This window comes from Triticum aestivum, chromosome 7B, assembly GCF_018294505.1.
Source record: "Triticum aestivum cultivar Chinese Spring chromosome 7B, IWGSC CS RefSeq v2.1, whole genome shotgun sequence".
Lineage (NCBI taxonomy): Eukaryota > Viridiplantae > Streptophyta > Magnoliopsida > Poales > Poaceae > Triticum > Triticum aestivum.
In genome coordinates, this window is record NC_057813.1 from 110,395,942 (window position 1) to 110,412,338 (window position 16,397).

The window sequence follows — 16,397 nt, forward strand, 5'->3', positions numbered from 1 at the left end:
ATCACATTAACATTGAACAGAATTGACATAAGCATTATCACATTGACATTCTACCATAAAAATCAATGTAACAACATCTGCGTATAGTAGCAAATAGCACCAATAACATCAATACCATAGTAGCATTGACAGTAGCACACATACAAAAAAATCAAGCATCAATCCATCCATCCATTTATCTATCAGCAAGCAAAAAAATTCAAGCATCAATCCATCCATCCATCAGCAATTGTTCAAGACTGCTGCTGTTGACAGCAATTGTTCTGAATCTTTGTTGCTTTTACCAGTTACAACATTTGGCTCAATCCATCCATCCATCAGCAATCAATCCATCCATCTATCTAACAGATTCAAGCATCAATCCATCTACCTATGCAACATAAATCAGTCTATCTATCCAATTTCGCATAAGATAAATGAAGAACAGAGAGATAGGAAACAAGATGGCTCACCGTTGGTGTGGCCCGCTCCTCGCGTGGGCTGCTCGTGGATGTCGAGGTGCAGCGCCGGTGGCTGTCCAGTTGCAGCTAAAGCCCGTCGGGGTCGCCGTGGAGGTGCAGCGCTGGTGGTTGCGGGCGGAGACAAGGCAGAGGGGTGGATGAGCGGCGAAGGAAGAGGGGCGGCGGAGGGAGTTATGGTCGGCGGCGGCGGGAACCGGGCCGGCGGCGGCAAGGGCCTGGGCGGCGGGGTGGATCCTGCGGCGGAACCCTAGCCCTTGCTGCGGCTGGGGAATCTTTCCCTGATGCGAACAGGCAGGGGTCGAGCGAAGGCGCTCGCTCGTTTTCTCGGGCCAGTGCGTGGATGGTCCAGTGGCATTCCGGGTGTAAATTCTCCATGGGATAGGGGTACACTTTCATTTTAAAACGTTTTCTTTGGTGGGACTTGCCAAAATCCTGAGATTCTGGGAGAATCATGCTTTTTGGTAGCTTTTGGATTGCACTAGGATTCTAGAGAATCCTCTCCAGATTTTGGAAGTGAATTCGAGTTCTTTTAGCTCCAGATTTTCCAGACTGAAATTCTCGACAATCTACTCAAAAGAACTGGGCCGTAGTACACTTGATTCCATTGGAACAAATCCTATAGGATTCAATCCTGTGAATCAAACAACAAATGTAAGAAAAAATCCTAAGGATTCTAATCCTCCAAAAATTTCATAGAATTCCTTTGAATCAAAGGAGCCCTAAATAGAGATATACTAGTTTAATCCTTATAGCCCGCTGACTCAGCTCTATTATACTTCTCTAATGCCCCCCTTGCGCGCCGACGCGCACAACTGGAAAAGCAGCCTCGAGAAGCCAAAAAGAGGCACGCGGTCGCATGGCCGGCGACGGCGAGGGGGCCGCCGCCTTTGCGGTGGCGAAGGCGGAGTGGCTCGCTGGGTCTGGTGGCCTGCCGCTGCTGCGGTGGTGGCGCGCGTCGGGCGGCGGCGAGCTGCTGCGGGGCTGGGACGCGGTGCGCGCCGGGGCAGTGGCGCCGGCGCTCGCGGCGGTGTCGGGCGCGTGCCTCGCCATGTCGGCCATGCTGCTCGCCGAGGCCGTGTTCATGGCCGCCGCCAGCCTCGTGCGGCGCCGTCCCGAGCGGCGGTACAGCGCGGGCCCGCTCGGCGCCCAGGACGGCGAGGACGAGGACGAGGAGCGCGGCCTCCTCGGCTACCCCATGGTGCTCGTCCAAATCCCCATGTACAACGAGAGGGAGGTACGCGTGGGTGTTCCTGTAATTTAATACTGTAGTGAAGTTAGCCGTTCGTGTACATATACAGTATACGTACGTTGTACAATACTTCGTTTCATCCTTTGAAAAAGAAAATGCACTATACCTCGATTTGCCTCTTATGTTGGGCGCAGGTGTACAAGCTTTCGATTGGAGCAGCGTGTGGGCTGTCGTGGCCGTCGGATAGGGTCATCGTACAGGTTCTAGACGATTCCACGGATCCAACCATCAAGGTATAAAAGCCTATTGCGCGTTGAATCAGTAGTACTATAGCGCTGTACTTGTCGACATTTGGAAAATAGCTGTACTTTTGGCCTTTCCAATTCATGGCTGTCAAAAAATGTGGTAGACTAATGCAAAATTTGAGACATTTTAGGACGGCGAACTCGATTAAGAAACAAGGTAGCTTTCTTTTTCAAAAATAAATAAAAAATGTCTAAATACGAAGCAAAATGAGTGAATCTACACTCTAAAATATGTCTACATACATCCGTATGTAGTTTGTAGTGAAATCTCTAAAAAGACTTATATTTAGGAACGGAGGGAGTATTAGTTTGAGTTCTTTGATTCGGTAGTTGTATTGATTTTGCTCGTTGGCTTGTTGTGTGCTTTCAATAGGATCTGGTGGAGCTGGAATGCAAAATTTGGGCTAAGAAAGGCAAGAACGTAAAATATGAGGTCAGAAACAATCGAGAAGGATACAAGGCTGGTGCACTGAAAGAGGGGATGCTGCATGCTTATGTCCAACAGTGTGATTTCCTCGCTGTATTTGATGCCGATTTCCAACCGGAGCCCGACTTCCTCATGAGAACCATCCCATATCTCTCACGTAATCCACAAATTGCTCTTGTTCAAGCACGCTGGGAGTTTGGTAAGCCTGGAAAACAGTCAAATTTACTCCCTCCGTTTTTATTTACTCCATATATTAGCTTCGACCTAAGTCAAACTTTGTAAAGGTTGACCAAGTTTATAGAAAATAATATAAACTTTCATAATAACAAATATATATGATGTGAAAATATATTCAATGATGATTCTAATGATATTGATTTGGTACTGTGGATGTCAATAATTTTGTGTATAAACTTGATCAAAGTTTACAAAGTTTGACTTGAGACAAAGCTAATAAAAAAAAGGGCAGCCAGGATGGTCACAAGGCAGCAACTTTACCACTGCGCCAAGGCTACTGATTTTGCTGTTTCAAGGACTTGAGACAAAGCTCATATGTGGAGTAAATAAAAACAAAGGGTGTACCTTGATTATGAGTTCATCTGGTTAGCATTACTATTCTCCGACAATGCTACTAGTAAACCTGTAATCCACCTTGCTGTAGTAAGTAATATGGCACCAATCTTATGTTATGCAGGAGATGAGCAAAAACCACCACTGCATGTCCATGTTAAGTAAGGCTGACAATAAGGCCAAACTGGAGAAAAAAGATAAAATCTGACTATATTTTGTAAAGGAAATATAACAATAGACCTTTTATGGTGCACAAGTTATGTTAACTGAGTAGGATTTATCTGTCTGATGCATCTCTTGTTCCAATTGACAGGAAACTTGCTGACTGGCATTTTGGGACGATTTTGCAGTTAATCCCAATGAATGCCTGATGACAAGGATACAAAAGATGACACTAGATTATCACTTTAAAGTAGAGCAGGAGGCAGGTTCATCTACATTTGCCTTCTTTGGTTTTAATGGTATAACAGCCACCTTTCCTATTATGAATTCAACCCTTCGCAACCCTGTAGGATTAATTATTGAACTCCAGGAACTGCTTGTTTTAAAAACTTCAGGAACTGCTGGGGTATGGAGAATTTCTGCCATCAAGGAAGCTGGGGGCTGGGATGATCGAACCACAGTTGAAGACATGGATTTGGCAGTCAGAGCAGGCTTGAAAGGATGGAAATTTGTGTATGTTGGCGATGTCAAGGTAGGTTAGTCATGGTACTAACATACTCATATGGATTCAATCTTTATGCCAAACTATATTGTTTATACATTTTTGAAAAAAATCAACAATTATAAAATAGAAAACAAGATGTGATCTTGAGAGAAGCAGGGTGATTTGAATTTTTTTAATGGCCAACCAACCTGGGTTGACGACCATCTTTACAATATTTTACACGTGATGTAACTCGATTATTACCGGAACACAGGTAAAAAGTGAACTGCCAAGCAATCTGAAGGCATATCGTCGTCAACAACACCGTTGGACATGTGGGGCAGCAAATTTATTCCGAAAGATGGGAGCAGAGATATTGCTTACTAAGGTAATCCTGCTTGTCATGTTAGTACGCACAATCAAGTAGTGTTTGCATGAAACAAATCTAGTGATGTTATGCCTCATGATAAGTGATATATTTTGGTCTAGTATGCATGAGCATCGAGCGGGGGGTGCCTTTATGTAATAAAAAAACTATGCATGAGCTTGAAATTTATTTTTGCAGACGTTTCATACCATGGTTTTTGTGCATAATCTGAACGTCTGATTAAATCATTACTCTTATGTTTCCTTTTCGGTGTTTATCTGACATCATCTAGATCCTGAGCAGGAGGTGTCACTTTGGTGGAAGCTTTATTTGCTATACAGCTTCTTCTTGGTGAGGAAGGTTGTTGCTCATGTGGTACCTTTCGTGCTCTACTGTGTAGTGATCCCATTTTCGGTGCTAATTCCTGAGATCAAAATTCCTGCTTGGGGGGTGGTTTATATTCCGACAGCAATAACCATTTTATACGCCGTCCGAAATCCAAGGTTTGATGCTTTCAGAAGAGCTTGTTAATTAGCATGAATATGTCCATGCCAGATAGGAAATGTTGGTTCCTAACTCGCTGTTTCGCAGTTCTATCCACTTCATACCATTCTGGATCCTCTTTGAGAATGTCATGTCTTTTCACCGAACAAAGGCAACGTTCATCGGTTTGCTGGAGTTGGGAAGCGTAAACGAGTGGGTGGTCACGGAGAAGCTTGGCAGTGTAAGCAATACAAAGCCCGTGCCTCAGATACTCGAAAAGCCTCGCTGCAGGTTTTGGGACAGGTAAAAGATAACTGAACCTGTGTACCTCCAAGTGCCATAGATATTTTTTTCCCCATACAATCTAAGAATGGATCGGGCTCCACTATCAAAAGATAACGGAACAAACACAAAACAGCGTCTTGGCGCAACAAAAGAAACTAGAAAGTAGGGTTCTCAGCTATGAGAGCAATACCCCCTCCTGCTGCATGCCCCGCTAGCAGGGGAAACTGAGAGTAAAACTGGTAACGGAAAGTAAAGCCAACCCAGCAGAAGAGAGAATTTTATCTTACAGGGGGGAAAACCACACCCCAAACATCAGCACACGCAAGTGCACACCCCATTTATAGCATCCAAGAAGCCGTGTCTCCAAGTTTTTAGTCCTCATCCATTTCTTGGGTCATATTTTTTGCGTCTTCCTCATCGTTATCACCGGTTCTTCCAGCAATCATCAGAGAAGCCTCTCCTTGCTCCCTTATTCCATCATGTTGATGCACTAGCGTCGTCCTTTGAAGAGCAGCAGCACCTTGTTCCAGTATTGCACGATCACCACCATTCTGGAGCGCTGCCCAATAGTATAGTTCTAAAGGACACAACATACCAAATGAACTCAGCACATGATCTAACTAGCTTAAATTCAAAACAAGCTCTATTTCTGAGCTTCCAAAGTGCCCAGCACAAGGCAGCCAAGCCAGCAATTTGCAGGTTTCTACTATAAGGCAGATAATGTGGAATCCACCAAAAGTACTGGGAGAAGCACCCAGGTCTATCCCCAGCACCTATAGTTTTACTCACAATACTCCAGACATATTTGGCAGGTGATTTATGGTTTCATTATCATCGCAGAAGCGACACAAAGGGTCCCCCGCCCATTTTTCTTTAATCATGTTGCGTTTCGTGGCAATGGCATTGTGCCATATAAGCCGCAACCAAAATTTAATTTTCAAAGGCAGTTTTGCTTTCCACAGATGTCTAAATGATCTATCATGACCAGCATCAGGAAGGTGATTATACGTTTGACTTAACAGTGAATTTCTTTTTACTGTTTAACTAAATGTCGTATTCCAAACAGTGCAGTGTTAGCCATTTGCTTAACTGTCTTCTTCTCATTACATAGTTGGAACATATCAGGAAAGATAGATAGAAGAGGCTTGTCACTGCACCATTTGTGTCCCCAACAGTCTGTTTGTTTTCCATTGCCAACCCCCAACCTTCATCTTTCTCCCTTTGAGAAACAAGTCTTTGATTTTGATCAGATCAGCCCAACATGGTGAATCATTCACTGTACTATGAAGTTGGTATATCCCTCCATCAATCTTATATTTTTTTTTCTCGCTATCTTCTGCCGCATCCCTTCTCTGGATTCAAGATTCCACCACCACTGACATAGTAAGCTGACATTAAATATTTCCAAATTATGAAGACCCAGCCCACCTTTCTTCTTGGGTGTGCGCACCACTGGCCACCTAACCATATGATATTTTCTTTTTTTACTGGATCCTGCCTGATATGATAATGTTATGTTGAACTAGCATCCAAAATTCTGAAATGTTATCATTTTCATGCTCTTGCAGATGGACCGTGTCAGAACTTCTGTTTGCTGTGTTCCTTTTCGTTTGTGCGACCTACAACTTGGTGTATGGAAGCGACTTCTATTTCATCTACATATATCTGCAGGCTATAACATTTATCATTGTTGGCACTGGTTTCTGCGGAACCTCTAACTCATAGCAGCCATAACAACTGATCCAACCACAGGAACTATATCTTCACTGTAGGCATGATGTAACAACCTTGTTTTCTAGGGAATATTTTCTATGTAATAACCTCATTCCTTTCGCTGTGAATAGCATCAGGCAAAGCGCAGCTGCCTTTTAGAAACAGGCTGGCGGAAATCTAAAACGTCATTTCCGTGTAACAACGTTCCACTATTATTGTACTTCTGCTTTTACATTTGCCGGGATCGTGCTATCAGCACAATTTGGGAATACAATCACATTGTACCGTTAAACAGGTTATTGGACAGAACATGATTTTTTGGGTAGCGTCGGTATGGAATATGATGGTCGTGCCTGTATGTGTTTCTCTGTGAGCAACTTGTATCTCCTGTTGTTGCTTATTCCTGATAATAATTTTAGGGCTTGCTTGGCTGACAACATGATAGTAATAGACTCTATTTGTCAACCCCATATGTGAGCTTATTTGGGTTCATTGAACCCCTTTCGCATGCACATACTTCCCCGTTCACAAATATATGTCTATATTGAAATATCCAAAACATCCTATATTTGTGAACGGAGGGAGTACATAAATCATGTATTTTACTAGTTCCTGTAAATTCCCCATGAACTGTGCAGGAAAGTCCATTTTTCATCTCTCAGTTAGTATCGAATTCAATATTTGACTCTCAACTCTATAGCAGATATTCTTGATCCCGTGTAGAAACCGTCTATATTTGGTCTCTTACTCCATTAAAACCGTTTTAAATGATGAATAGGTGGCAATTTTGCACACTGGCAGTGGGCACAAAAAAAAACAGGAAAACAGGAGAGAAAAAACAAATATTTGGTGATCAAATAGATCAAATATTTGATGATATTTTTTCAAAGCTGAACTAATTTAAAGAAAATTGGGGCAGTGCAAATTTAGAAAATAACAAAATGTGCTTACATTTAAATTGTATATGTGAATTTTTAAAATGAAAATTTAGAAGAACAATAAAGAAAGAGAAAATAATTATCATCAAATATTGGACAAACAACATGAAATTTACAACAAAAATGGGATGCACTAGAGAAGCTACTGACAAAATCTTAAGTAAAAAGGGTAGAATAAGGCCATGGAATCCTTTTGAACTTTTCCATATTTTTCATATGTGCAATTTCATGTTTTTCTAAAACCATAGAATCCTCATTAACTTTTGGGGTTGAATATTTTTCATTCATTTTTTTCTCATTTTTGATTTTTATATTTTTATATCATTTTTAGACTATTTATGTCAATAGGAAAGTAAAATAGAGGAGTATTTGGCCGAGTAAAGTCAGTGGAGTAAACTTTTACTCCTCTATAGGTGGTCGCGCCTAGCCGATCCACTAAACTTAGCGGAGAAAAAATTGCATAAGTTTTTTGTCCTAGCCGCATGAATTTCAAAAATTTCGCAATATATATCATCAAACATTCAAATTAAAACATGCATAACATAGCCGTTAACAAGCATATAGTTTCATCGACCACAATTTTCAAATTAAAACATGCATAGTTCATCCAAAAGGCATCACTTCAAACACTAAGTTTGATCCAAAATCACCACAAACATAGTGTTATATGTCGTGGATCGAGGCCGACCAATGGCATGCACGAACTCAAACAACATCCTCGGTGAAGAAATCACCACCACCACCATCCTCTCGGTCGCCACCACCACCACCACCATCCTCTCGGTCGCCACCACCACCACCACCATTCCGAAGAGAGACTTCCGTTTGGGTCAAGATCTCCCCCGGGTGAGCATCCAATACTTTCATGCGGTTTCATCCATTTGTGGTTGGTTTCATGAACTTGATAGCACGATCTTCGGCTTTCTTGGCATCACGAAGATTCTCCTATGTAGTTTCTTTTACCTTGTTGGCACTTCCTCGAGCACTTAGCAGTCACGGCCTTTTTGCCGGCTATGGCGGTCGGACGTGCTGGAGCACTGGCCGGAGACACTGCACGGGGCACCGTACGTGGACCCAGGGGGGGTGAAGGAAATATGCCCTAGAGGCAATAATAAAGTTATTATTTTATATTTCCTTGTTCATGATAAAGGTTTATTATTCATGCTAGAATTGTATTAATCGGAAACTTAAATACATGTGTGGATACATAAACAAATACCATGTCCCTAGTAAGCCTCTATTAGACTAGCTCGTTGATCAAAGATGGTTAAGGTTTCCTAACGATAGACATGTGTTGTCACTTGATAACGAGATCACATCATGAGGAGAATGATGTGATGGACAAGACCCATCCATTAGCTTAGCATATGATCGTTCAGTTCATTGCTACTGCTTTCTTGAATGTCAAATACATGTTCCTTCAACCATGAGATCATGCAACTCCCGGATACCGGAGGAATACCTTGTGTGCTATCAAACGTCACAACGTAACTGGGTGATCATAAAGATGCTCTACAGGTATCTCCGAAGGTATCTGTTGAGTTGGCATGGATCAAGATTGGGATTTGTCACTCCGAGTATCGGAGAGGTATCTCTAGGCCCTCTCGGTAATACACATCATAATAAGCTTGCAAGCAAAGTGAGTAAGGAGTTAGTTACAAGATGATGTATTATGGAACAAGTAAAGAGACTTGTCGGTAACGAGATTGAACTAGGTATGGAGATACCGACGATCGAATCTCGGCCAAGTAACATACAGACAGACAAAGGGAATTACGTATGTTGTCATAAGGTTCGACCCATAAAGATCTTCGTAGAATATGTAGGAACCAATATGGACATCCAGGTCCCGCTATTGGTTATTGACTGGAGAGGTGTCCCGGTCATGTCTACATAGTTCTCGAACTCGTAGGGTCCGCGTGCTTAACGTTCATTGACGATATAGTGTTATATGAGTTATATGATTTGGTGACCGAATGTTGTTCGGAGTCCCAGATGAGATCACAGACATGACGAGGAGCTCCGGAATGGTCCAGAGGTAAAGATTGATATATAGGACGATGATATTTGGACACCAGAAGAGTTTCGGGAGGTACCGGGTAGTCATCAGATCACTCGAAGGGGTTCCGGGAAGCCCCCGGGAGGTATATGGGCCATATGGGCCAAGTAAGAGGAGCACACCAGCCCAAAAGGGGCTTGCGCACCCCTCCTATGGCAGCCGGACAAGGGGAGAAAAGGAAGGAGGGGGATTCGGTCTCCCCCTGCCTTCCTCTCCCCTCCCCCTTCCTTTTCCCCTCAGGCAAATATGGTAAGGGGGCAAGGGCAGGAGCCCAAAGGGGATTCGGTCACCCTTGGGGCGCCTCATGTGCCTCCCCTCTCCCCCCACCTATATATATATGAGGGAGGAGGGCACCACACAAGACCACGATAATCTCTTAGCCGTGTGCGGCGCCCCACTCCACAGTTTCGTCCCTCGGTCATATTTTCGTAGTGCTTAGGTGAAGCCCTTCGGAGATAGCATCACCACCATCGTCACAACGTCGCCGTGCTGCCGGAACTCATCCACTACTTCGCCTGTCTTGTTGGATCAAGAAGGCGAGGACGTTACCGAGCTGAACGTGTGCTGAACGCGGAGGTGCCGTACATTCGGTACTTGATCGGTTGGATCGTGAAGAAGTTCGACTACATTAACCACGTTAATAAACGCTTCCGCTTACGGTCTACAAGGGTACGTCGACACACTCTCCCCTCTCGTTGCTATGCATCTCCATGGATAGATCTTGCGTGTGCGTAGATTTTTTGTTTGTTTTCCATGCAACGTTACCCAACAGGGGGGAGTGGAATTCTTCTTCTTCGCAGCCTCCTTAACGAGGGCTGATGCCGCGGTCGTCAATTGCCTAGCCCTCTTGTCGTTGGCAGGAGCGGCGGGAGGGCGGTCATGCCGGAAAGGCAGTGGCCACCCCGATGGCCTTGGTCGCGGTTGGAGCTGGTGCGTGTGGCCGGTGGAGATTTTCATCTCCAACCTCTTTTCTGGTGCGGTGGCGCAGGGGTGGTTTATGGCGGCAACAAGCCGGTGGGGTGGCGTAAGGGTCTTGGCTACCCATCCCGGCGACGGCGGCGGTCATCGATGGCGACAACGGCTCGTGGGGCGGCGACAACAGGAATGACGCTGTCGTGAAGGCAGGAGAAAGATGTGGGCATGTCTCTAATCCGCAGTGTGGACACAGGGGATTTTGGGCAGATGAGTATTTTTTATACTCCCTTATAGAATTTAGGAGTTCAGCTAGATGCCGGTTAGAGGAGTAAAACCGAAATTTTACTCTATAGAGTTTTAGCCCTTATAGAATTTAGGAAATCAGCTAGATGTTGGTTAGAGGAGTAAAACCGAAATTTTACTCTATAGAGTTTTAGGGGATCGGTTAGAGTTGCTCTACTGCTACTGCCACTTGTGAATTTTGCTGCTGCTGCTACTGAATTATTCGGTGATATTGATGGTGGATTTTGTTAGATACTTATATTTTTGTTGCTAGCTCTGCTATATGATGCACTACTATTCATTTAGGTGCTACTTCTCCAGTTACAAAATAACTGAGCAATGATTGGATGCAAAGTATATTCAAAATCATTGTATTAAAAACAACAGATTTTAAATCTGTAGTTGTACCATACCGTACTTTGTGAATACCATAGTATTTTACGGTATTTGCAAAACCTTGGGGACATTCGGCACATGCATTATTTACTAGAGCATGTATGTTACACACACTACTTGTTCTTGGGACAAATAATATAAAAGCTTCACAATATTTGTTCTTTTTCCTTTTCCTTTTCCTTTCATTATTGTTCTTCTTTTTTCCTTTTTATTATACGTGTGATTTTTTTCCAAATTCGAAAACTTTCTTCAAATTCACGAACCTTCTTTCAAAAACATGTAAATAACTTTTCACATTCGTGGATTGTTTTTAAAATCATTGAACTTTTTCCAAATAATTAAACAAAGTCAAAATCAGTAAAAAAAATATCCACGATTTGTTTTCAAAATCCATAAAATAAATTCAAATACATGAACTTTATCCAAATACATGAAGTTTTTTCAAAACCTCAAACATTTTTCAAATTAGTTAATCTTATTTTCAAGATCAAGTACTTTTTTCAAATTTGTTTTTTTTTAACCCATGAATATTTTTCAAATTCGTGGAATTTTTAAAATCTATAAGCTTTTTATTTCAAATCAATGACCTTTTTTCCAAATCTATGAACTTTTTTGAATGTCAACTGATTAGCGCTCAACTTTCCCGCCAAAAAACCCCAGATTTGCGCTCAACGACAACTGCATCAACTAGTTATGACGAAGGAAATCTGGCCGAGCGAGCGAGCTATAAGGGGTTCTCCTAGCTAGCTTATGTTGCCGACTAGGAGGCCTCCACCTGCTATTTAGCACGGCGCGCGCCGGCGAACGAGCCAACGCGGACATTAATATTTGTGTCTTGAAATAATATGGGGTGTCTTGAACTAAAATTCACGAATTCAAAAATGTTCACAAATTTCAAAAGATGTTCATGAATTACAAAAACATCTCATCAATTAAAAAAAATTCATGCATTTCAAAATGATCTTCAAAACAAAAAATGGTTCATGAACTTTAATAATTGTTCCTAGATTGAAAAAAATATTTTCTTTTCAAAAAATGTTTGCCGATTCATAAAAATAGTCACAAGTTTCAAGACAATGTTCACAATTTTTTTAAATATTTGTGTATTAGAAAAAGGGTCTCGACTTAAACATATGTTCGCAAATTTGTAAAAAAAATGTTCACAATTTAATAAAAATGTTCACAATTTAATAAAAGATAAAGAAAGAAAAAACAAAAGAAAAAAGTTTCAGCGAAGATCTTTTTCGAGAGAAACTTCCAATCTATTGATCAACTGTCAATGCAGTACAAAGAACACTAGAAATAATAAAAATTATATCCAAGTCAATTGACCATCCAAGGACGATTACGAGCACTGGAGCGAGCCGAAGGCGTGCCACCGTCATCGCTCCCCATTCATCGGAGCCGAGCAGAACTCGTTGTAGTAGACAGCCAGGAAGTCGTTGTGCTAAGTTCTCAGAGGACCAGCGCACCAGAACAACAACTGTTGCCGATGAAGAGCTTCATAGATCTGAAGAATCCAACGTGTAGACAAACAAATGTAGACGCACCAAGACTGGATACACGGAGATCCACCGAAGACCAACACCGACCGAATCCCATGAGAACCGCCGGAGACACACCTACACCGCCTTCTGACGGTTCTCATGGGATTCAGTCGGTGTTGTCGGCGTACCTGGGGTCATGGAGGAGATCCGGTGGCAGGCGGGCACGACGTCGGTTGATCTTGTCGCGGCGGGCGCGACCGCTCACCGGCACTGCCGGGATTGACACGTGATCCGCGGAGAGATGCCAGTTGTTGGGCAGGTGGACATCTCCCCACGGGAGTGGTGTGACGCGGAGCCGGGACACTATCTTGACTTGATCTTCCCCGACAACGACGCCAGAAATTCCTTTTGATGTCTGCTAGAACTACGTCGGTATTTCCCCAAAGAGGAAGGGATGATGAAGTATAGCGACGGTAGGTATTTTCCTCAGTGATGAGACCAAGGTTATCGAACCAGTAGGAGAACCTCCTCACACCACGTAAACAGCACCTGCACACAAATAACAAATACTCACAACCCGACATGTTAAAGGGGTTGTCAATCCCTTCTGGGTATGGCGCCTCAAGATAGGCAAATAACGTGAGGTAAAAGTGGTAGATAGGATAAATAGATCACGGAACAAGTAAATTGCAGCAATGTATTTTTGTATTTTTGGTTTAATAGATCTGAAAATAAATACAAGAGAAAATAAATCGCAAAGGCAAATATGATGAAAAGAGACCCGGGGGCCGTAGGTTTCACTAGTGGCCTCTCTCGAGAAAAATAGCAAACGGTGGGAAAACAATTACTGTTGGGCAATTGATAGAACTTCAAATAATCATGACGATATACAGGCAATGATCATTATATAGGCATCACGTTCAAGATTAGTAGGCCGACTCCTCCTGTATCTACTACTATTACTCCACACATCGATCGCTATCCAGCATGCATCTAGTGTATTAAGTTCATGAGAAAACAGAGTAATGCAATAACAACGATGACATGATGTAGACGAGATCCGTTTATCTATTGCGGAGATATAGATCCCATCTTGTTATCCTTAGTAGCAATGATACATACGTGTCGGTTCCCCTTCTGTCACTGGGATCAAGCGCCGTAAGATCGAACCCACTACAAAGCACCTCTTCCCATTGCAAGATAAATAGATCAAGTTGGCCAAAAAAAACTCAAATATCAAAGAAGAAATACGAGGCTATAATAAATCATGCATATAAGAGATCAAAGAAGACTCAAATAACTTTCATGGATAAAAACATAGATCTGATCATAAACTCAAAGTTCACTGGATCCCAATAAACACACGCCAAAAGACTTACATCATATGAATCTCCAAGAGACCATTGTATTGATAATCAAGAGAGAGAGGAATCTATCTAGCCACTAACTACGGACCCGTAGGTCTACAAAGAACTACTCACGCATCATAGGAGAGGCACCAATGGAAGTGGTGAACCCCTCCATGACGGTGTCTAGATTGGATCTGGTGGTTTTTGACTCTATGGTGGCTGGATCAATATTTTGTCGCCTCCTCTAGGGTTTCTGGAATATTGTGGTATTTATAGAGCAAAGAGGTGGTTCGGGGGGCACCCGAGGTGGGCAACACCCACCTGGGCGCGCTTGGGCCTCCTGGAGCGCCCTGGTGGGTGCTGCTCCCCTCGAGCAGCCCCCCAGGTGCTTCCTTGGACCATCGGCTTTCTTCTGGCCCAAAAAATCCTCCAGGAGTTGCATTGCGTTTGGACTCCGTTTGATACTGATTTCCTGCGATGTATGATACGTCTCCGTCGTATCTACTTTTCCAAACACTTTTGCCCTTGTTTTGGACTCTAACTTGCATGATTTGAATGGAACTAACCCAGATTGACGCTATTTTCAGCAGAACTGCCATGGTGTTATTTTTGTGCAGAAATAAAAGTTCTCGGAATGACCTGAAAATCCACGGAGCAACTTTTTGGATTTAATAAAAAATACCGGCGAAAGAATCAGCACCAGGGGCCCACACCCTGTCCACGAGGGTGGGAGGCGCCGCCCTAGGGCACGCCCCCTGCCTCGTGGGCCCCCTGAAGCTCCACCGACCTCAACTCCAACTCCATATATTCATGTTCGGGGAGAAAAAAACAAAGAGAAGGATTCATCGCGTTTTACGACACAGAGCCGCTGGGCTGATATGGAATCCGTTCGGGGCTCCGGAAAGGGGGATTCGTCGCCGTCGTCATCAACCATCCTCCATCACCAATTTCATGATGCTCACCGTCGTGCGTGAGTAATTCCATCGTAGGCTTGCTGGACGGTGATGGGTTGGATGAGATTTACCATGTAATTAAGTTAGTTTTGTTAGGGTTGGTTCCCTAGTATCCACTATGTTCTGAGATTGATGTTGCTATGACTTTGCTATGCTTAATGCTTGTCACTAGGGCCCGAGTGCCATGATTTCAGATCTGAACCTATTATGTTTTCATGAATATATGTTAGTTCTTGATCCTATCTTGCAAGTCTATAGTCACCTATTATGTGTTATGATCCGTTAACCCCAAAGTGACAATAATCGGGATACTTACCGATGATGACCGTAGTTTGAGGAGTTCATGTATTCACTAAGTGTTAATGCTTTGGTCCGGTACTCTATTAAAAGGAGGCCTTAATATTCCTTAGTTTCCAATAGGACCCCGCTGCCACGGAAGGGTAGGACAAAAGATGTCATGCAAGTTCTTTTCCATAAGCACGTATGACTATATTTGGAATACACGCCTACATTACATTCATGAACTGGAGCTAGTTCTATGTCACCCTATGTTATAACTATTGCATGAGGAATCACATCCGACATAATTATCCATCACTGATCCAATGCCTATGAGCTTTTCATATATTGTTCTTTGCTTAGTTACTTTGCCGTTGCCACTGTTACAATTACTACAAAACTGCTACCGTTACTTCCATACTACTTTGCTACTAAATACTTTGCTACAGATACTAAGTTATCCAGGTGTGGTTGAATTGACAACTCAACTGCTAATACTTGAGAATATTCTTTGGCTCCCCTTGTGTCGGATCAATAAATTTGGGTTGAATACTCTACCATCGAAAACTGTTGCGATCCCCTATACTTGTTGGTTACCAGTTATCGGCAACTGGCAGGAGCCATATGGTTGTCGCTTTATTATATGCAATGCAATCGCCATGTAATTGTTTTACTTTATCACTAAGCGGTAGTGATAGTCGTAGTAACAATAGTTGGCGAGATGACAATGATGCTACAATGGAGATCAAGGTGTCGCGCCGGTGATGATGGAGATCATGTCGATGCTTCAGTGATGGAGATCATGAGCACAAGATGATGATGGCCATATCATGTCACATATTTTGATTGCATGTGATGTTTATCTTTTATGCATATTATTTTGCTTAGTACGGTGGTAGCATTATAAGATGACCGCTTACTAAATTTCAAGGTATAAGTGTTCTCCCCGAGTATGCACCGTTGCTACAGTTCGTCGTGCCGAGACACCACGTGATGATTGGGTGTGATAAGCTCTATGTTCACATACAACGGGTGCGAGCCAGATTTGCACACGCAGAATACTCAGGTTAAACTTGACGATCCTAGCATATGCAGATATGGCCTCAGAACAATGAGACCGAAAGGTCAAACGTGAATCATATAGTAGATATGATCAACATAGTGATGCTCACCATTGAAAACTACTCCATCTCACGTGATGATCGGACATGGTTTAGTTGATTTGGATCACATGATCACTTAGATGATTAGAGGGATTTCTATCTAAGTGGGAGTTCTTAAGTAATATGATTA

At 42.9% G+C, this 16,397-nt stretch overlaps 1 protein-coding gene across 1 annotated transcript; it reads left to right on the top strand.

Annotated features, from left to right (window-relative positions):
- The first annotated feature begins 1,256 nt into the window (after positions 1-1,256).
- On the top strand, positions 1,257-6,738 carry LOC123157440 (probable glucomannan 4-beta-mannosyltransferase 3). The gene is made up of 9 exons (XM_044575727.1): positions 1,257-1,695; positions 1,845-1,943; positions 2,329-2,581; positions 3,303-3,413; positions 3,510-3,646; positions 3,873-3,986; positions 4,269-4,468; positions 4,557-4,751; positions 6,302-6,738. The coding sequence occupies exons 1-9, from the start codon at positions 1,318-1,320 to the stop codon at positions 6,456-6,458; spliced, it is 1,644 nt and encodes a 547-aa protein (XP_044431662.1). The 5' UTR covers positions 1,257-1,317; the 3' UTR covers positions 6,459-6,738.
- The last annotated feature ends 9,659 nt before the right edge of the window (positions 6,739-16,397 follow it).